Source organism: Drosophila serrata, unplaced genomic scaffold, assembly GCF_035046125.1.
Source record: "Drosophila serrata isolate PLE 108 unplaced genomic scaffold, ASM3504612v1 contig_165, whole genome shotgun sequence".
Taxonomy (NCBI): Eukaryota; Metazoa; Arthropoda; class Insecta; order Diptera; family Drosophilidae; genus Drosophila; species Drosophila serrata.
Genome location: NW_028257063.1, coordinates 249,202 through 271,031, shown reverse-complemented (window position 1 = coordinate 271,031; position 21,830 = coordinate 249,202). Strand labels below are relative to the sequence as shown.

Here is a 21,830-nt window from a genome sequence, read left to right as displayed (position 1 = left end):
TGCCAGCGAACAACAGTCACCGAAATAGAGAGAGAGTTGCCGGGAAATTGTATATATGTACGAGGCTGATGCGATTTGGCCAAAGGGCCCAAAGCAGACCCAATCTCCTGGCTTATTAAATTGTCACCCGAGTGCATTCGATTCGAATCGATTCGCTTTGGACTGGCTTTTTGGGGGGACGGGGGACGGGACTGTGTTGTGGCCCCAAAACCGCAAAATGCCAAATCTAATGGGGTTTCGGGCCTGTAATTGTGCCACTGCAATTAAGTCTTGCTAACTGTGGTCAAATTGTTTTAATAAGTTTTTAACTGCCATAAATGAGCCCGGCCTTGAGCGCTGGGAAACTTGGCTTGGCTCTCTCTCTCGGTCTTTTGATTTTTTCCAGCTGGTTTTTAGAGGCTTTTGAGCAGATTTTCTGTTTGTTTTTCGGTTCTGGCCATTACAGTTCAATGCCTTGGGCAGAGCCGAGGAACAAAGCCCGACTCATTGTGAATTCAGATTCTGAAATTCGCACAAAAGAGCCGAAACAAATGTGCGGCGTTTGATGCAAATTCGGAATGCCGAGCACAATACAATTATTCCCATGATGGGCATCATTTTGAAATAAACGCATAAATAAGGTATAAGCAAAGGCCACTCCCCAGAAGATAGGGTATCGTTCGGTTAGTAATACTTCTACCAGGGAAAACACGTGCCCTCTGAGGCAGTCTGCCCCATAACAAGGGTCTCGGTGACAGGAAGGAGAATGGCTTGAGGTGATTCCCCCTCGCGGTAACTACCTCTCCCGCAACTCCTCATCCGAGGTATCAAGTTGGTCGAGAGTGGCAGAGTGGCTTTTCTATCTGTGCTTTTATTTTTTTTTTTTTTTGTGGCTGTTGCGGTTTTAAACAAAAGTCCATAATTTATGTTACGGCTAAGCTTCCCTCCTCTCTGCCTCTCTTTTATAATTTTATTTTTGCTGGCTTTTGTGCAATGAACTGAGTTCAATGGGATTGGCAAACAGGGCGTGTGTGTGTGGCATTGATTTGGAGAGGGGATACTAAAGCATATAGACGGGGTTCAGCTGAGTTCGGTTTAGCAAAATGCACAAAAAATTCGCTTTAAAAAGCAGACCACTTGACCCGCATTACACACTTATGTGGGGGCGCAATTTCCCTCGAGATTTTTGGCCAAATTTGGTTGAATAATCCCCAACCACCAGACACCAGGTGGCAATTAAAACTAAGGCTTTAAAATTCGGCGATTTCTTACTTCAAATGTTTTGCCAATAATTAGCCTCTGACTGACTGACTGTGTATCTTTTCTTTGTACCTCTGACTGGGCCATGAGGTAATATGTATTTGGCGAACCAGTTTTTGTTTTTGGCCTGCCTTTTGTGTCCAACAGATTTTCGGGTGAAAGTTAACGATTTCTCAGCTTGTTTTCGGTTGCGTAGATCTCTTGATCGATGGCCAGTAGGTGGGCACATTTGCCTATGAATCGCCAGAGAAACTCCCACTCGGCGATGGATCCATTAAGATGGTCACTTCCTCTAATCAGGCTTAGGAAAGCGTGTCTTTCTATTCACCCGTTATTGATTTTTTAATTAACACATTTCTTACGAAAGATACTTGCATATAGTACCATAATATCTAATAGATACCTTATTTTTATAACAAAATTTAAGTAATTTCTTAGTACCCAAAATAATCAACCATTCCCTCTGACATCCGTGGCAATGTTTGCCTTCAATTAACGTTTACAACAAATGCAAACGCTTAAATATTTAAAACCAATATACCAAATGTGCAAACGTAATGAGGGCACAGGAAACTCAACTCAACTCAACTTCAGTCGGCGGGGAAAGCGCTTTTTAATGGCAGCATTTTAGCTTAAACAGTGTAGCATTTACCCAAAACCAATTGCCAGACAAGTGCGCAGAATGGGAAGGGGGTAAGGGGTGCGCTACTTCCTGCTCCGATTTTCCCCACCGATTTTCACCATTTTCCAGCTACAGATACGGCTCCTGCCATTGCCACTGCCACTGCACTGTGTCAACTGTCAACCGCAAAATGCGAGCGCTAAAAAAAGGGCAGCACGAAAAAAAAAAAAAACACCCAAACTTGCAGCAGGATGCCATTATACAGAAGGGACGTCAAGGACCGGGGAGAAGGGTTTAGGGGGGAGCGGAGGGTGACCTCTTGTATCTCGCACTGATTTCAATTTAAAGTGCAATGAGTTTTGCAGTTTCGTGGCTGTTTCAGTTGTCGCTGTTGCCGTCAAAGTTGTTGCCAAAGCTTATTTGTTCGTTGTCTGCAAATCTGCTTGCCACACTGCCAAACACACACACACACACACACACCCCCGCTTAGAAACATTTGTATAGTTTGTTTGTTGTAATGGTACCCTTTAATAGGGGGGTTTTAGAGGGTATTTCATAGATTTATAAGCCTGAATTTAGGTATCTATTAATACTTGAATTAACCGATTTGATAAACAACCTTAAAGATACATTTTAAATTAAATTTCTGACAACAAAAGGGAGAAAAGGATAAACGAAATAAGTTTATTTATATATTATTTAATTTTGAGAATCTAATAACAAACAATGATACCCTAAACCCCAACAAGTTTACATGTTTTTGAAGTAATGTTAAGTTTCTGGTTAAATCTCCCTTCCTTTAATATGTAAATACAATATTTATTTAGAGTTATTCCATAGAAAGGTATCTCTTAGTCTTTACCCTCATTTCATAAACTCTTTTTCTGGTTATTCTAGAGCTTTGCAAACTAAGGGCAACAAAAAAGCTGGTAGCGCGTTTCGTAAATTAATTAAAACATTTAACAAATGCGCGTGTGGCTGTATCGTATCCTTTGTGTCCTCAGCACTTGAGCAAATAAAATGCATAATTTATGTTACTTCTTGTTTTTGTACAAACCCCCTTCCCCTTCCCCTCTCCCTTCCCCCCTGCTCCTTTGCGTGTGCGTTTCTCATAATTACTTAGACACACACTGGGATACGGATGGAGGACAAGGGCAAACAGAGACTTACAATTTGTCTTGGCCTCCCACGCGGCGTATGCGTGATGTTTGTGCCACGAAGGGGGTTGCTGAAAATTCGTTGCCAGTGACAACTATAAATGTCTTGGAAACATCGTCATCCTCAGTATTGGCATCCGGGGGTCGTAATTAGAGAGCACGGAGCACTTTCATAAGCCAAACTAATGGAGAAGATGCTGAAAAATCACCGCTCCCCAGACCTCAGGCTCAGCCGGAGTCTTCCATTTGCCTCAGAGCATGGTAAATATGAGAAATGGGAAGTAACCGCACGAGACAAAGGCGGTAATTTGACGCAGCTGGGAAACGGCAGCAGCATCAGCAGCAGCAGCAGCAACTGTTGCAGCCACAGCAACATCCAACACACAACTTACAACACAAACAATGTGCTGCTGCTGTCAGTTGACGGCCCAAACTAAAAGTCAAAACAAATAATTTGCTATAATAACTAAGAGCGTGGCCAAAACAGCTGAAAACAAAAGCCGAGGGGGCGATGAGCAAAAAACAAAAAAACAAAATATACAACAAAAAGTGAAAAAAAAGAAATGAAAAGAGCTAAAAAGAAAGGAAAAGAAAAGAAAAGAAAAGAAGAAAAGATAGGCAAGTGGCAGTGAAACAAGGCAACTCTCATCTCATCCCATGCCATCTCAACTCCCGGCCACAAAAGCCAAGGCATAGAGAAAACTTTCTCCCGAGCTAAACGCTCTTCATCTGCATGTGTTTGTGTTGTGCTCTCCAAGTGTGTGTTGTGTGTATATAGTACTTGGCAAGTTAAAGAGCCCAAGATGGGTTTACCTCTTCTTTTCCCTAGTGCAAAAAGTATCTTTTGCCGCAGCCGCAGCGGCAGCGCTATTAAACGCACACTTGCGTCGACTTTTCACACGCAGACATACCGCAGCTTTTCCCTTTTGCTACAGCCCCATTTTTCCCACCTCCCCCCCTCCCGCTTTATCCCTTGGCCAAGTGGATGCAATTTTTGCATTTTACAATGCAACTTTTGCAAATCTCGCACAGCTGCGGTTAGTTTCCATTTACGAGCACCGAACGTACTCCTCCTCAACCTCCTCCTCGAGTCCGTTCTAGAGATAGAGATATTCGTACAGCCCGCATGGCCATAATTTCGTTTGGTTCGTTCCGCTTATCGGCAAACTGCAATCAGCATATAATTTTTGCCCAGCCGCACATAAAAACGAATCGAAACGAAGGAAAACACTGAACACTGAACACTGAAACATGTGGCTGGACATGGACACCCTCATCGTATCTCATCGTATCTCATGGCCATGGCCCCATAGTTCATTTGGCAGACCCTCGATAAGGCGGCGGGCAAGCAACCCCCGAGGGTATGAGTCTCTTTCTGGTCTCCGGTCTCTGGTCTCTGGTCTCTGGTCCCTGGTTCTGCTTTTCTGAGACTCATTCTCACTGCGAAACTGACTGACTGACCAGTTCGCAGTTCTCTGTGTCATTCGGTTGAAAAAAAAAGGGAGACATGGAAATGGACATGAAAATGAAAATGTTGCTGAACGCAGGCTCAGGAAATTATGCGTAATGAAGTAAGCACTTTCTGCGGAAAAAAGGGGAGTGTGTTATCGGGCCGAGTGTGTGTGTGTGTGTGTGTGTGTGTGGGTCTGTGTTGATAGCTGGAAATTGCTTGTTGGACGAACAAACGGACCTTCCCCCCATTGCAAAACCGCCCCCTGAGGAACATGGAGAGAAAAGTATCAGTATCAGGAGTATTTATAATTGTTCATATTTCGAGTAGTTTATATAGAAAAATCTTAGAGTATATTCCTGCTCTCTGAATGGGAATATCTCTAGATCAAAGGTAGAATTAATCATATCTATAAAGATACAAAACCATAAACAAACAGGTATCAGTAAATGTATAAATAAAGGTTTGCAGAAAGTCCTTTTCCTAACTCTTTTCAAAGTTCTTTGATCACTCTTGCTGTCATCTCTCAACATCATTGTTAGAATACTTAAATTTTAAACATATTTCATATATATTATAACAATATTTTTCTCCCTGTATATATTGCTTTCTGCGGCCAGCTCCGGGTAGTTTTTATTCGCTTCGTTTCCGCGTCAATTTCCTTTAATGCGCTGTGGCGTGATGTCCCTTGGCACGGTCCGGTCCGTTTCGAGATACTCTTGCCCCGGCGTACTGTATCTGTGGCTGCGTGTGCCCGAGTATCTGCCAGATACTCTCTGTGTGTATGGATGTGTCTCCCATATAACTCTCAATCAGTTTTGCGCTTTATGCGCATTTTTATGGCTTTTGCTTGTGTTGTCTTGTTTTGCGCTTGTTGCTGCCGCACTGCCCTGGCACTGTATTTTATCTACGTAATTGAGTTCGTTTGCACATTAGCAGCAGCAGCAGCAGCAGCAACAACAGTCGCAGCAGCAACATCCAGCCTAGAATTATGGCCAAAGTAATTGGCATGCCATGTGTTCACGCACTGCCCAAAAATGATCAAATTTCACATGATTATCCGCTCGATTCGATTCGATTCGAATTTCGAAATGAATTAGTTTGTGACGTCCTTTTGACCTGGTGACGATGATATAAATCAGGTTTTCCACTCCAAGAGCAACCCATTATGGCACATTATCATTATGGAAATTCTATTAAAATTTAACAGCCTCATGTGATGACCAGCAGCAGCCTTTGTTAACTTCATTACTTTACGTTACTTTATACAAAGGGTAATTGTTATGGCCAGCCATTTTTGGTTATGCGATTCTTTAATGCCAAAATGAGCCATCATCGATCCACAAATAATCAAAAACTAATTGCCAGAAGAGCGGCCAATAAATGGGGCAGGGTAATAATGGCAAAGGGCGTAATGGGCCAGTTGCGTGCCGAAAATACTAAAGGTGCTCTCGTCTCTCTGCAGAATTCGGCAGGTTATCGCCGGTCAATAATGAAAAAAAAAGAGTTGAATGGAGTGGAAACTCTAGCTGAATCACGACTTTGGTACAATTTTGCCCGAAACGAAAGAAATCCAGCTCAGCAGCTCAGCATTTCAATCAGCTAACAATCCGGCAACGTGCCGGGGGCAAGGTGTTTTAGAAGCATCGCCAATCGTCTCTCTGCGCTCTCTGCAAATTAGCCACATTTATGAGCATGACCAAGGCGGATTTCCACTGACTGGAGACCAAGTTCCAAGTCTCAGTCTCAGTCTCAGTCCCATGGATCCACAAAACTCTTTCCAGCGCACCGAACGTGTGAACGTGAATTGGTAATCGATGAGCATGGGGCATGGCTCAGACTTCTCCTCGCTTTTGGCCTGGCTTTACTGTCCATCGGTGCTGGAGGGAAAAGCTTTGCAGCTCTGCAGGTACGTGCACAAGGTCAAGTTGTTTATGGCCAGCACTTGATATTTGATATCATCGCCTGTGCCACAATTTGGTGTTCGTTTTTATTATTTCGTGCAGAGAGTTATGAATATGCAAGCTCAAATTTTATTTGATATTGAGCTGAACGATCGTCCGTTCTCAGGTGTAGGAGAGTTCACGTTTTTGACTATCAGTCGGTGCTTTATATATGTATATAAATGTTTGTTCAGGTTTTCCTCACACACAAATGGCTTTGGCCCTGGTTGTGGTTGTGGGAGGGGGAATTATGGTAAACATGCGCTGATTGTCGAGTGCAAAGTCAAGTGTTTTCTAATCAGCTATTAGAGCAGGTGCTTTGGGATTTGTTTTAAAGCTTAAGTGAGTTGGTTTAGCTGGAAATACTATCCAATTTCGTGTGAATTTATATTTAATATAGTAGAGAATATGCCAGGTTTTATATATTATACTCTCTCCCTTTGTTTTTGAAACCATTTCCCTTCAATTGACTTCATTTGCTAGCCATGTTCCGTGTCTAGTAGGACATATGTAGATATAGCCATCTATGAATGCTGATGATTCTCGAAATGATGAGACACCAGACACCTCTCTCTCCAGCAGTCTCGATTGTGTTTGGCTGCTTTTTGTTTTCCGTTTCTGCCATCACTTTCCATTTTCGACATTTGCAAATTTGCATTTTGCCTGTTATTGAATATGTATGACATATAAAAAGCAGACATGGCATCAGCAACAGAAAAAGCAAGAGTGTGTCCCACGTATTCGTTTAATTTCTGCCGTGTATTTCATTTCAATCGGCTTTTGCTTTTCATTTGGCTCGACTTTCGCGCACTGAGCGCCAATTTGCATAGCCCTCGGAAAGAGCGAACAATTCATACTATAAATACTATGTATATATCTATATATATAGGAGACTATGGCAACCGCATTCGATCTAAGCGACATCGAATTAAAGCGGCCAAAAATTGAATATAAACTGCGTCAAAATTGAAAAGTCGAGCTGTGGCAGCGGAACGTGTCCGGATTGTCTGGACTTCCCCGGAGTGTCCGCGTCAGGGAAAACTCTGGCAAAAGTCCGTGCATATATAGATGGCTGGCACGTGACCCGGCAGGGAAACATGGTCCTGGCATACTGCGAATTTAGAGCCAGGTGCTCCACGTCCACGTCCACGTCCAGGTCCAGGTCCAGTGGGTTTGTGGGTGGGAACACCCGCCACCCGAAATTGTTTAATAGAAAAATTATGCACTGATTTGTATTTGTCTTAATCTTGCTCCTTTTCGTGACTTCTTTCTGTTGGCTTCCCTTTGCCGTGTAATTTTCATGGTTGGATTGAGGTTGAAAAAAGGAAATGCACAGGGAATAATTAAACTAACATTTATGTAAAATATAAAACAATTTTAAGGTTTAATGATTATTTAACATTATATTTATTTGGGGTCAACTTTGAAAAGGTTTTTAGTGCTAAAAAGTGTAAAAAGACCTCACTAAAACCTCAGATTCATATCTCTCAGTGTAAAACCAAAGCATTCAAGGCAAGAATTTAAATTAAATTGAAGTTTTTTTTGCTCTGTGCACAGAAGGAGGCTGAGTCTGACTGGCGCTTATGCAAATCGCAGCCAAAGAATGGAAATAAATTGCCAAAGTGTCGTCTGCAAGGGCCAAAAAGGATCCGATTCAAGTCGAAGGGACAGCGGCCATAGCTATAGCTATCGATGGCAGCAATTTCCGGGCGGAAAAACAAAAAAAAAAGGGAGCCGAAAACCGAAAATGCTGCCTTTACATGGCAGAACGCCTCCTCCAGATCCACCTCTTCCTCCTCCAGATCCACCTCCTCCTTCTCCTCCAGCTCAACGGACTTGTCGTAAAAACAAACTCCAGAAATCCGCCGCATCAAATTGGCTATGGCCGAGCAAAAACAAAGGAAAAACTCAATTGGAAGCCACGGCACTCGAAAAGCCACCGGTTGAGGGAGGGGTGGTTGGGAAAATCCAGTTACGGTTTTACAGTTTTCCTTTGCCAGGATTTTTCTCCTGTTTGGACCTCACGCATAGCATTTACTTTCGAGCATTGCGAAAATCCATCCCTAAACTGCAAAACTTTCCGCCGTAATGCCCTCGATCCACGGTCGCTGCGATTTGTCAACGATTCCAAATCGGTTGCATTTTTATTGGCTTTGGCTCTGGACTCGGACTCTGACTCTGAGTACTGGGTACTGGAATTTCATTTTATTGGCCATTTCGGTTGACCTTCGCGTAAAAGGGAGAATTCCTGGCGAGCGGATTCCGCAATAAATTGCTCACGCTTGTCGGCCAAAGTTTTTGCATAACTCGAGACGTTTGCTTTTATTGGCTTTGGTCTTCTCGCATTTCTTGCATATTTGAATTCGATTCGAAATTCAATTTGTGCAGCGATTTTCTTGGTTCCCCTGATTCCCATCTGATGCCCAAAAAAATGTTCTCAGTTTGTGTGGGGTTTATTTTTCACACTTGGCAAACATCAGAGGCCAAGCACACACACCCCGAGGTCATCAGGTGTCATAATCAAATAAAACTTCCACTTCAAACGGCGCTGTAATTAAGCTAAGAAGGGGTTCGAGGCAGGAGGAGAGCCCCCACAAAATGTTTATTAAACAACAGCGTAATGAGTTGTTGACCTCATGCCGAGCATCCCCAGCAAATGTTGCGATATGTTTTCTTTTGTTTGCTTGGGTTAAATATTACCCCCACAGCTCTGGAATCGATTCTCAAAAGTTCAAAGCGGTTCAGCGACAGCCTCTCCGATTGATTGCAAATTATTTACATATTGTAGCGCCTAATTAAAGCGACAAATGATAATGAGAGTGCATATAACGAGGGGGGGGGGGATATGGTTGAAGGTTGTGAGGAATTTGCTTGAGGATTTTATATGCTGAGATTTCATCTACACACATCTTTCATTGTACAGAGATTCCTTTGTTATCTTAAACATGCTATTTTATAGTGTTAAAACAACCCTTTAAGCAATTAAAACTAGCTTCTTCAATTAAGCAAAACATGTATGTATAATAGTGCATGAACAATTAGACAAAGATACAAAGATACTTTAGCAGCGAGATCTCTACAAATCAGATATTCCCCTGGTGGCTGCTTAAGTATCTTGCGGATACTTTTGTATCATAAAGATTTGAGTCACAACGACGGGTTCAGTGAATCACAACGGCAAAGAACAAAAGCTGTCACGCTGGGGCATTAATGTATTCTAATTAACGACAACTCCGCCGATAGCATCTCATGGGTGATGAAATTGTGCTAGTTGAAGGGCCCGCATCTCTCTCTCGTAAAAATATAAATATAATAGCTCCCCACTGGCGCACATAATTTTTGTCCACAAACTTTTCCAGAGCTCCCCCATTCTTGGTGAGCGGAGATGAGACAAAAGAATCCATTGGGTGCTAAATTAAATCACTTGAAGATGCCACTGCGCGATATTAAAAGCGCATAGGATTCAAGGGGAAATCGCTGGGCAGCGGAAAAGTGGTGGAAAACTGTGGACTTTTGGTTGGGGCAAATGGTGACCTACATTGTGGCTGCCATACACTTTATTTTTCTTTTTTTATTTTTTTCCCCCCATTTTGTTGCTTGCCGTTGGCAGCGTGATTATTGTTATTGTAGCCCAGCCCATAGGCCAGCGACAGCAAAACCTCATGATGAGCTAACGAGCAATTTAAGAATTTAATTTATGTACGTACATATAGCGACACAGATACATGTCAGACCCGATCCCAGTTCGGGAAATGCTGCAACAGCAACAGCAAAGGCATCAAGAGCCTAATGACACAGCCACTTAAGCGGTCTGTACAGTGGAAATCAAGAAAATAGCAATGGAAATCTAGGGATTTTTACCTTACAAAAGAAGAGAATCAAATAAATTATAAGGAATATTTATAGTTAATTTTTATAACTAAGAGAAGGTTTATATGTATTTCTTGTTTTTGTGCCTTTTAGTAAAACTGAAACCCTAATTAATCCTAGTTTTCCAACCTCTATGGTCTGTGTGCGTTTGCGAGAGAGCGCGCCACATTGGCTGCGGTTCTTGCAGCAATGTTGCTGCTGCTGCAACAGTGATGTCGCGTCGGCAACATGTAAAAGTAATTGCCAACCCGGATGCTGGCCATGGCTGGCTGTGCCACATGAAAGCCAGAAATTAGAAACGGATCTCAAATTAGAAATGCCTCAGACGCGAAGCGAGGCAACTGCGACTCCAGTTGTCGTTGTCGTAGCCTCCGTCTGCGTTTCCATCGTTGTCGTCACGATGTTTGGCACTTGTTCCCGGCCAGCAACTCATCCAAGGCGTCCTTCTCCCCTCCCCCACAAAATAATACATATACATGTGTGTGGGTGGGTGGGCAATGTTTTTTTTACATGCACACACTTGGCACGCTGCCCTATATACCGAGATCTCAACGAACAGATGCAGGCAATGGTGGGGAAACAGGATGCACCCTCAGGGAGCCATCCCGTGGGCGTCAATTGCTGGCAACTCTGGCGTTTTATGCATCCAAAAATTGGCAATAAACGCTGGCCAACAAAACTTTGTCTGCATTGTTGCACTTTAAACAAAAATCGTTACTGGACGCATACAAAATTTGTAAGCATCGGAAATCTCTTCCACCTGCAAGTTACATTTTAGCTGGCAGGGCAAGTACTTTCCACGAAATTGCTGGCGAAATTTTAAAGACATCTCATTTGAAGGAGCATCTAAAGTTTAGGTGTCATCTGAAATTACTGCCCAGCGAGTTTCCAGCGAAATTTAATTTTAGGTGTCACAACCAACGCAAGAGTTCTAAATTTAAGAGTTGAGCGAAATTTCACCAAAATGCACAAGGAAAAATTAATGCTTAAAATAAAGGAGAACTTATACTTATACTTTATCTAAGAATCCTTAAGATGGAGCTATACCAAACCCATTTTAGATAAAGTATCTCAACTACCAGAAACCTTTTGACATATATGGAAACCTTGGAAAATCCTTAAGATACCTGTATTTCTATATAGATTTTCCTCTCAGTGCATCTATCGCCGCAGTCAATGGACAGCGCCAACTTTGCCATATAATCTTTTACACTCGCATTAAAAGCTCACTTGGCTCATGCCAGAATGCGGGGGAGTGGAGCGTGTCAGCCAACTCTGACTTCGACGTGGACTTGGAGGCAACTCCTCCGACAACTCAACTGGCAGATAGCCGTTCTCCGTTCTCCGTTCTCCAATTCCGTTCCGGGGCGCTATCAAGTCGTGTGCTCGAGTTACGCCCACCAGAAGACAGAGGATGGTGGAGGAGGAGGCCAGAGGAAGCCTAGCCTAGCTCTTTAAGGTGCCTCTGAATTAAAGTATCTTTTTTTTAGTTTTTTCGGGTCTCTCCCGGCATCAGTCAAGCGTCAAAGCGTTTTGCAGTTAACTGGAAAAACGTTGCCCAAGTTTAGAGACTGACTCGCTCTCCGTCTTCTGCAGTTAGTAGGTCAGAAGTTTCTGCGGCTCTGTGTGAAATCGTACTCCCCTATACACATAAAGATACTTACACTCAGATACGCAGATACTCACACTCAGATACTAGTACTCGTACTCAGAGTACTGAGTACGACTGGCACCTTTGTATATAGCACGAGTACCATACACCCAACGTGACTTTGTCTCTTTCGCTTGGATATTTTATTGCCGTCTGTGAGTCTCGCTGTTTGCTTTCATTTTTATATGGTTTTATATATATGTATGTATATATTATATATATGCGGCAAACAAACAGTCTCAACTGCGATTTTAATGCCGGGTGAATGTCATGTTCTGAGCCCGGGAGTCTCTATTGCCACTGGTTTTCATTTTATGTCTCTTTAACCCACACATACACTCCTTTTCTCTTTTTTTTTTTTTGTTGTATAAAAAGAAGCGTGTTTGGGCATTTATTTAGCCGCCTTTTGTATGGCATTTCAAAGCTACGGCAGTGTCATGAAATTTAATAGAACACCACGGCGATCTTCTTTATTAGGAGAGGTAGAAATTATTTATAAAAGTTTCCCACACAGAAAATAGCTGGAATTCATAAATCTGAGTGTTTATTTTTCAATTAGGTTTTTAGTGACACAAAAAATACATATTTCATCTTTATATGACTCAATTTTTCTCTGTACTGTTTGCCTCGAATCTTTTGAACTCAAAATCCCTCAACTTTTGACTGAAGAACAAGCAATTCCCCCCAAATGTCTGCCCAAATTAACACAGCTCGTACTTAGTTGAAGCCCCGAAACCCTTCCTTTTGCCAAAACAACAAAAGACCGCAAAACAATGAGGGAGCAAAAACCGAACAAAAAAAAAGTTACTATTACAAATCAGAACTGCGGCAAAGTTGAAAAGCGCGCTGTAATTATGCCCTCATTCGGGCTGGGAGCTGGGGCGGTGGAAACTCTGTGATTGAAAGTTGAAAATGGGTTTTGTGGCCTAATCCGTACTCCAGTGGCAGCCAGAAATTCGCTTTGTCAGTGACTGGGCCAGAAATTTGAGGCTGGTATCAAAAAAAATACAAAAAACAGAGCCTTGGCTCTCCGGTAGTTTTCGATTTTTCCACCGGGCGAGCTGTGTGTGCCAATGTGCCAATGTTAATATGCTTTTCCAGCTAATTATTTTCATTTGCTGCCGCCCGCCGTGATTGCCTCATTTTCCACATTTAATTACATAAGTCGAGGTGAAAAGAAAGGAAAACTGAAACTGTAACTGCAACTGAAACCGAGAGCAGTAGAGAGGGAAAAGAAAATCCTCAAATGAATTAAATAAATTATCAAATATTCATGTAAATTAAATTCAACACGAATTTCGCTTTCATTCATTGTCTGCCATTCGTTCGCTCGTTCGCATTTAATTAGTTTTCCACAAGCGCTTTCATTTGATTTCTCACGAAGGAGAGCGATGCTCGGGAAATTGCCTGATAAATAAAATTAAATTTCCATTAAACTTTGATTAGACCTTCTTCTGCTAATGGGCTGTGTGCGGGTGTGTGCTAGCTGTTAAAAACATGAATATATATTTATTTTCTCGCCTTTTGATAGTTGCCAGCGGAAGTTGACTCTGATAATAAAAAATAAAATAAAATATCCCAATGCTGGGCCTTATCGTAATGAAGCCGTCTTTGTCTCCGTCTCTGTCTCTGTGTCGCACTGCAAATTGCTTAATCAATTGGAAACTGTTGTTCACTCGCATGCAAATGTCAAACTGACAGCTGCCGGAAAGGAAAGCCAGCGGCGGCAGGGGAGGCGAAGGAAACGGAAGTACCGCCATTTAAATGGAAACTCTCTGCTGCAGAAATGAAAGTTCAGCGATAAGTAAGCGGCGGCGTGCGAGTAAATAAATAAACTCGCCTGTGTGGAACTGTGTCAATGTTGTTGGCAATTACAAATTGCAATTAATAAATGAAAATTAAATGCAGTCGACTGATTGAATAATTACCGCGCTGACTGAGTGACTGACTTAACTGAAAACTGAATATACTCGCCAATAGCCGTAGTAGCTTCTAAGCCTTCGTTAGACTTATAAAGCCCAGGTTGACCCTGAACTAGTTGGAACAAACCCCACACACATATGGTGGGTTATATGGGGGGCACTGAGGAAAACTAGAGCTTAATATTCAGTATCTATTATTTTGCAAAATATATTAGAATATTAACTGATTTAATTATATATGCATAAGCAAGTTTCTTTAAAGACTTGATCTGTATTTTTGTACTTATTTGATATATAAATTATTCATAGCTATTTCCTTAAACCTATTCTTTATTTAAATTATAGAATTCTTAAAGATTTCGTTGTGTATTTTGTTACGATGACTTTTTATACTATTTATTCATCATTTAACAAGTGCGCAATTGCAGTGTTTGCTCGCATGCCAGTGCGATTTACTACGATGAGTTTTAATGAGGCTTCTCCTCACACACATGGCAATGCAAATGCTAATGGGGGATATGGTACTGAGATTCTACGATTTTGGTCCGCCTCTAATTTGTAGCTAATCAATCATTCGATGCTTAGCAGCACTCGATCACGATGGGGGGGGGGCAGCTGTGCAGCTCTTCCAGCTGAGAAGATTCATTGATGTAGTTGAACTTTTGTCACCGCATGGGGCCCTGATTCAAAAGTGCCGCACTATGGGAGAGGGATCTACGAGTTAAAGTTATATAAAGAACCAAAGAACTGGGAACGCATATCATTAGGAAGTTCTGAAAGAGCAGCAGAGTCGAGTTATTGTTCCGACTTGGCATTTCTGCGAGCTCATTTCCGAGAGAGGATGATGATGAGACGGCGATGAAAAGATCAAATTTATCATGACACGACAGCTGATGAAACATTCATGCCGCCGCATAAAGGGTGTCAAAGACCCCGAGGCCAGGGACCCGAAAAAAATAACCCCCAGGTTGGTGGCTTTCCCAGGGAAACACTCCTCTTTCCCTCTGTGTTTTTTTTTTCAAGGCGCTCGCATAAAACTGTGAAACGTGAAACGAAATCCTTGGCCAGCGAGAACAGCATCAAATTATTAAACATAAATTTCCGGTTGCCCCATGTTTACGGATGTATGTTTGTGCACGTAATTTTCCAACAATTTATCATCTTTTTGTGTGTGTGTGTGTGTGTGTGGAGCTGCTTCGATGACACAAGCAACAAAGCGCCAGACGCTTTTCCACCAACTCCATCTCCATCTCGGTCTCCGTCTCTACCTCGTTTCCCATAAATATTTCCTCCTCTAATTGTTTGGCAAGGGTTGCTTCGTCTCCATTCCTGGCCTCCGTATCCTAATGAATTTACGCACACACACATCCTTTTTTGCCTTTGTCGCCTGTGCCAGAGTCTGCCTCTGCGTCTGCGGCGCATAAATTGTCCCTTCTTCTCGGCACAAAATATTTTACGTTGTCTGCCAAGGATGCCCGATCCCTTTTAGCTTCAGCTTGTTTCGTGTCGGCGGGCAGTGCGCAAATTTTTGGTCTTTTGCCTCATAAATCATCAAATTACAACAATTGCGCACTCGCTGCGCTTTTGTGTAGGGGAAAACCCGACCCGAAGGACGACGGAGGAGGTAGAGTATCCTCCTGGCACGAGACGCGCTGCCTTGGTCCTGTGCTGCTGCCTTTTGCCAATTTGCTGCGGACGAAAACATCTGTTGTCCTTTCGCCGTCCTGCCACCTGCGCGCTGTAAGAATTTTTCCCCCGTCCCCGTCCCCGTCCCGTTTTCCTTCCTTGTCATTTTCCAGCTGCCAAAACATCCTTGCTGAAAATCTTTTCTGCCATTCTATTCTTTTCCAGATCCCCCTCGGAGAGGTCCGGCAAAGGATGCTGCGGGCAATGGTTCGCTGGACCGCCGCTCCGTGCCCTTATTGCTGTCGTGGCCCTGGGGGGCGTGGCCTGCGCCCTCGGCGGAGCGGCCTTGGGCGCCACGGGCCTGGCCGGGCCGCCCAACTCCCACCTTACGGCCGCTCTGCTAATGATTGGTGAGTGCGACTTTTATGACTATCTATAAATTTGTTCTAAAATATATTTATAGGGGCTGGGAAAGTTTTCCCGTATAGCTGCATAAAAATATAACTAAATTTATGGCTACAATGGTGTTTCAATTTTTACATCAGCCATGAATTTATCAGTCATGAATTTAGGTTTATGTGGGGTCTTAAAAGCCAAATATATATATATTATGCAGTTTTTAAATAAAGAACTTTGCCGCAAATAGTGACAATTTTTTAAGCTATATTTAAAAGATTGTTATCGAAGTTCTACAGAAACCAATAGAGATTGGAAAACACTCTTTAAAAGTGTTGTTCTCCTTCTTTTTAAATTTATTTAACATTTCAAAGCTCTGCTAGTTCAAACTCAATTCTATTTAAGCTTAAAAACTGTTACTTATCTAAACATACACATTTATTTCACAACTTAAATACAGTCCCCATAAAATGTATTCCTTTTAATGGTAACTCCAATTTGTAATGATGATACATAGAGGGTCTTGTCCCGCCTTCTATACTATAAAACGTATTCCCTTTCAAGGCTGATTTAATGTTTTAAGCTGATTTTCTACATTTAATGGCAAATGGCTGGGTCATTTTGGTATTTGTCGAGTGCAAAAGCAAACTGGTCATGATTACGCAATCTGGCAAATATCGAGCTAGGGGAAAATGGCATTAAAGTAGGCGACGAGCGCCTTTTGATGTTCGCCATTCGCTGATGTTTACACAAGTCATGGGAGGCGGCGGCGGTGGAAATTCCCTCCTCAATGCTGGTGAAAAGGCCGCTGCTCCGTGTGTTTGTTCACAATTGTTACAATTATAAATGCCATTCGCTGTTGGGTTTTTCTTTTGAAAAAAAAGAAACAAAATGTAAAGAGTAGGAGGAGGATGAGGAGGTGGTGCCCCAGTGTCTGTGTACCTGGACTGGCTTTGTGCGAGCACAAGAGTCTGTTACTATACATCTGCTGACCCAGTTCGAAGAACAAACAAATTTGCAGCCAGACAAGCAAACTGTCAATATTAACAGAGCATTTAGTTCCGTTTGCGATTTTCTTTGGCCAAAGCAAACGCTCTATTTGGCCAGCTCAACAGGTGATGATGATGGCAGGGAAGCTGTCCCATAGTAGGAGTTCCCTTGAATTAAATGCACTTGAGAGGGGGATAGCCTTTTTTGGGTATTAAAACCCCGAACCCCCGAACTCGATTCGATTCGATTCTGGCAACTTTTTGGGGCCACTCATGAATCATTCATTACGTAACCGCAGAAAGCGGGGCCAAGTGCAGAGTGTAGACTTCACTTCACGAGGTTTCTCGTATGCGACGTCTAATCAATTGCCGGCGCTTTTAGTTTAGCGCTTGCGAAGCGTGACATTGCGCCATTTTCGGCGGCAATTACCCAAAAGTTTTCAGTTTCCAGTTTCCAGTACACACACAGTATGTAATGTGTGTGTGCGGCAGCATTTTACATAATTTAATGGCAATCAAGGCAGCCAGTCAGCAAATCTCCAACTATGCTCGGGCCATAATGGAGTCGTAGTTGAAGTAGCCAAGAGCCGGGAGAGTCCCATCATCATCATCATCATCATCATCATCATCATCACGATGATGACAATGGGCGAGGTCTTTGGCTTTTGCGGCAAGATGTCACAATGTTCATGACAATTTTCGCTAATAAAATCGTATTCCAAGCCTACAAATTTGCCATGATGACATGCTCCAGTGAGTGCCAGGAGTAAAAGTGAAAGTTGGAGCGGCTTGATTAAAGCCAAGCTGGAGTTTGAGTGGGATTAAGGCCTAGGAATAGGAGAGTGAGAGCTCTGGATAGTGAAGATTTTAAAGTAAAATTAAGGCAAAATCCAGCAAATCTAAAAAAAAAACGAAGAAAACCCTTTGCAAAGGCTGGATTAAATTGGCAAAAAGTAGTTGCCTTTCCTCTATTTTTACACCCTTTTTTAGGGTATTATAATTTTAGTTACAAGCTTGCCAGGGAGTGAAGGAATCATTTCCGACCCTATAAGTCATATATATTCTTGATCAGCATCAACAGACGAATCTTTCTAGCCATCTTTGGAAGAAATAAAAATTTAAGTTTTTTTTTTTAATTTTATGATTTAAAATTGTCCAAAATTTAAGACAATAAATTAAATTTTTAAAAATATTAAAGTGAGCATGCAGATTTATAAATCTAACAAAAACTAACATAGGAAAGCTTTCCGAATTGAAATTACTGTGTTTTTGGCAAAGTTATGAGTTTTTAAAGCTTTGATTTATCCAAAAATTTTAATATAACAAGAAACGGAAATTGATATAATCTTGAAACTTGCAAATGAATTGTAGAATCAAATCGGGAGGCGATCATAAGCTTAAAATGTTCACACTCTTGAAATCGATATTTTTATTTTTTTTTTTTGACAATTCAAAGATAATAAAACTAGTAATTAAGCCAAAAAACTTAAACTTAAGTGTCGAATTGTTGCTAGTCATTATGTATGGCTAAGAACATGTTGTGCAACATGTTGCTAAGGGATAGAGCAATATAAGTAATATACATAAATGATGTAAATATAAATATAATCACAATGTAAATAAAATTGGGGAGATGTGTATAAAAAAAATGTGGATCGCCATCTAGGATCAACTTTCCGTCCGAGATCGTTTTCATTTAGTTGGTTTTCATTTCATATTCAAGGGCAATTATCAGAGACACAAACCCTAACGGCAAATCGCTACGATCATAAAGGGGGAGGGGAAAAGAAAAGTCAAGAAAATACTCCTCACTCAATAATACTAAAATGCAATAAAATAAAGAGATATATAAAATATATCGTTACTCACCCTCTTATTTGTTGCTGGAAGTTGAAAATGCAAAAGCGCTTTCCTTTGCTTTCCTTAACACAAATATTCACATAAAAAAAATTGAAAAAAATAATCACAAGAAAATGCACAACAAAAAAATCACAAAAAAAAATGTGTAATCACTGGCACTTTCGGAAATTTTCCGTTTATCTTGCACAGAAAAAAAATAAACAAAAAACTAAACACATCCCGCGCGTAGATATTTTCCGGCTTCCAATCTTCCGATATTCGCACGAAGAACCAGTTCCGATTCACGGCGCTCATCGCTCACGATGTCGATTGCCCGCTTTTTTTCCCGTTTTCCCGCACTTTTTCGTTCTTCGTTCTCCCCCGCGCGTCCCGCGACCGACACATGCCAATTGGAGTCCCTCGCAGCACCCGTTTTATGGCGATCGTTTTTCACGTTTTTAAGGATAATAACTATATATGTTTAAGCACTAATTAATCACATGTGCTACACTGATAGCTCGCGCACCTGCTAATATTGTTTATTTGTTGTTGCACACCATTTATATACGAATTGGGTGCTGCATTTATGTAGCTGCGACCGGCCAACTCCATTCATCCTAATTAATCAACTAAGATTTCGTTGATACACAGCGTTTTTCATATCCAAATGGACAATTGGGTCGTTCTTGTTGTTTCACACACTTTAAATTAACAATTGGATTAGTTTTTCACCGGCAAATTGAATTTTCTTTCCGCAAATTTTCCGTGGCCATCCCGAGTTGCTTGCGATTTTTTTCTAATAACAGCGGCTGTTAGCAGCTGTTTCCTTTTTATGTTATTAACATGCTGCTATTTAACATTTTACCCCTTACCTGTCAACATAACCTTTTACACGTTTACAGATACATACATAGGTAAAATTCTCATTTTTTGTGTCTAATTCTCACTTTTGGGGTCAAATTCGCAGGTAGGAAGTAGAATCTCATGTAGGACGTAAAATTCATTGACAGATCTGCGTAACTTAGCAGTGTCTTAACAGAATTCTCTCTTGTTGGCTGTCGGGTGAGCGTAACTTAATAGAATTCTCTCTCGCTGACTGTCGGAAGCTGCGAAAACACAATTGTAGTATCGGTATATCGATGATCGTAAATTTGTATAGAGTATCGTTTAAATATATTCTGGATCGATATATCGTTGTCCTCTCGTGAAGTAGGCGCAAACCAATTGAATTTAAATAATATTTCGTAAGGGGATATATCTTGAATTATACTTGTTGCCAAGTAATCCCTTTTTAATTCTTTGATTTAAACAAAAAAAGATTGCATATATCTAGTTTAAAGCCTCAACTTTAAACTTTAAGGTTTGGTCCCTATTATGTACCACTTTCATAAAATGAAAGCCCATAAATATTGATTGTTGCTTTAAAGTCGACGCTGTGTGGTGGTATTACCACTTAAGCCTGGAGCCGCAGTTCGCGTTGGATTTGGTGGTTTAAGCGAGTCCGTAATTGCGGCCACGCCCCCCTTTGTGAGTGGGGGCTAATTAAATCGGCCGCTAAATGGAAATTGTCGGGGCACTTGGAGGGGGGCGTTACCCGAACTCTAGCTCGCTCTGAAATTAACCCAACTCTCTTTCGACTTTTCCAGGAGTCGGCGTTGTGCTGGTGACGGTGAGCGGTGCCGCCTGGCGGATGACGGCGCCGGGCGGCCAAAGCTGCCTGGGCATTGGATTGGGCACCAGCGTGGATCTGGGGAGGTGCGGCCGGAGGCCCTGTAGTCGCGGTGGCGGAGCACCCCATGGCCTGCTCTATCCGGAGTTTCAGCATCGACCGCCGCCGCCCTCGTACCAGGCCAGCATGCAGGAGTACCGGTTGAGGTAAGTTCGAGAGGAGTATGGGAGCTAGGGAGGTCCTGGAGTATGGGTGTCCTGCATTAGTAGGCGTGCGAGTGCCGGCGAACTGCTGGTGCATAAATTACACGCAAGGACAGCAGTTGGTGGCGGTCCTGCGGCTTTCGTCCGCCACTCGCATGTCCTGACGCAATTAATTGCATTATGCATAATTATCCAGCGGCCAGAGCGTTTTGTAGATACACTAAGGGAAAAGGAGGACCTGAAACCTGTAAAGAACTTAAGTTAACTCTAATTTCTTATCCAAACTATTCAAAATCAGTATTAAAAATGATTCATATCGGTTTTTAAAGTTTAAAATTTAAAACTATTAAACATATTAAAAAAAAAACCTTAAAGGACAATTTCAATTTCTCTTTAAAGACCTTCTCCTCCTTTGCTCTCAGTGCAACTATTGCCCCCTGTCCATTTCCTTTACATTTTCCTCGCTCGCTTTTCTGGCCGCCTTTTTCCTGTCGTGAACCAGGCACATCTACAACTACTCAACCGAATCCTTTTTCCGCTTTTCCCTCTCTATCCCACAGACTTTTGCTGTTGGACCGCGATCGCCAGAATGGCGTGGTGCGTGGAAATTCGCCGCCGCCCACTTATCGATCTCATGCGGGCAGCCTGCTGAGGTAAGTACTTCCGTTTCCGGTACAGTCCTTGTACGCCAACCACTCCCGGCCCGTTTCCTTCCCCCCCCACAACCGTGAGTTATTTGCAAAGTTTGGCGCCTGCCAAACCGCAAAATGTTTTCCAGACCAAAAGGAAATCGGTGGGCGGGATATGTGAGAGATGTGAGATCTGGGTAGAGCTTGGAACTGGAATCCTGGCGGGGGTGAGTCTTTGGTTTGGCTTTGTGCGGTTTTGCGAGGGTGTCAACATTGACACATCGCTTTTGGGGGTGTGGGATGGGTAGAAGACCGAAAAGTTTTCCGTTTTTGGGGAGAGCATTTTCGATTTTTCCCCCAAGTCTCTGGGCCCAGAATGACTTGAAAGCCTCGCACAGATTGTCAGCAAACATACTCGGCAATTGATTCGGCAACTAATTGAAGAGATAAGGCAATCCTCCCCGAATATATATGAGCAATCCGATTGCCTTTGCCCTCGGATCCCTTATCCTTGGAAATAAAATATCGTGAGTCACACAAAGGCAATTTAAATGACAAGGACATGTTAGGAGTCTGAATGGTGGTGGAATAATTATCGCCCCGGAACGCATAATGTTCGGCTAAT

The 21,830-nt window shown here is 42.2% G+C and overlaps 1 protein-coding gene across 1 annotated transcript in view; it reads left to right on the top strand.

Annotated features, from left to right (window-relative positions):
- Nucleotides 1–21,830, top strand: part of LOC110178249 (uncharacterized) — a 43,342-nt gene that overhangs the window by 17,022 nt on the left and 4,490 nt on the right. The window contains exons 4-6 of the mRNA XM_020945301.2: nt 15,706–15,890; nt 20,351–20,579; nt 21,137–21,229. Of these exons, the coding sequence (XP_020800960.2) occupies nt 15,706–15,890; nt 20,351–20,579; nt 21,137–21,229 (507 nt within the window). The remainder of the gene's footprint in view (nt 1–15,705; nt 15,891–20,350; nt 20,580–21,136; nt 21,230–21,830) is intronic.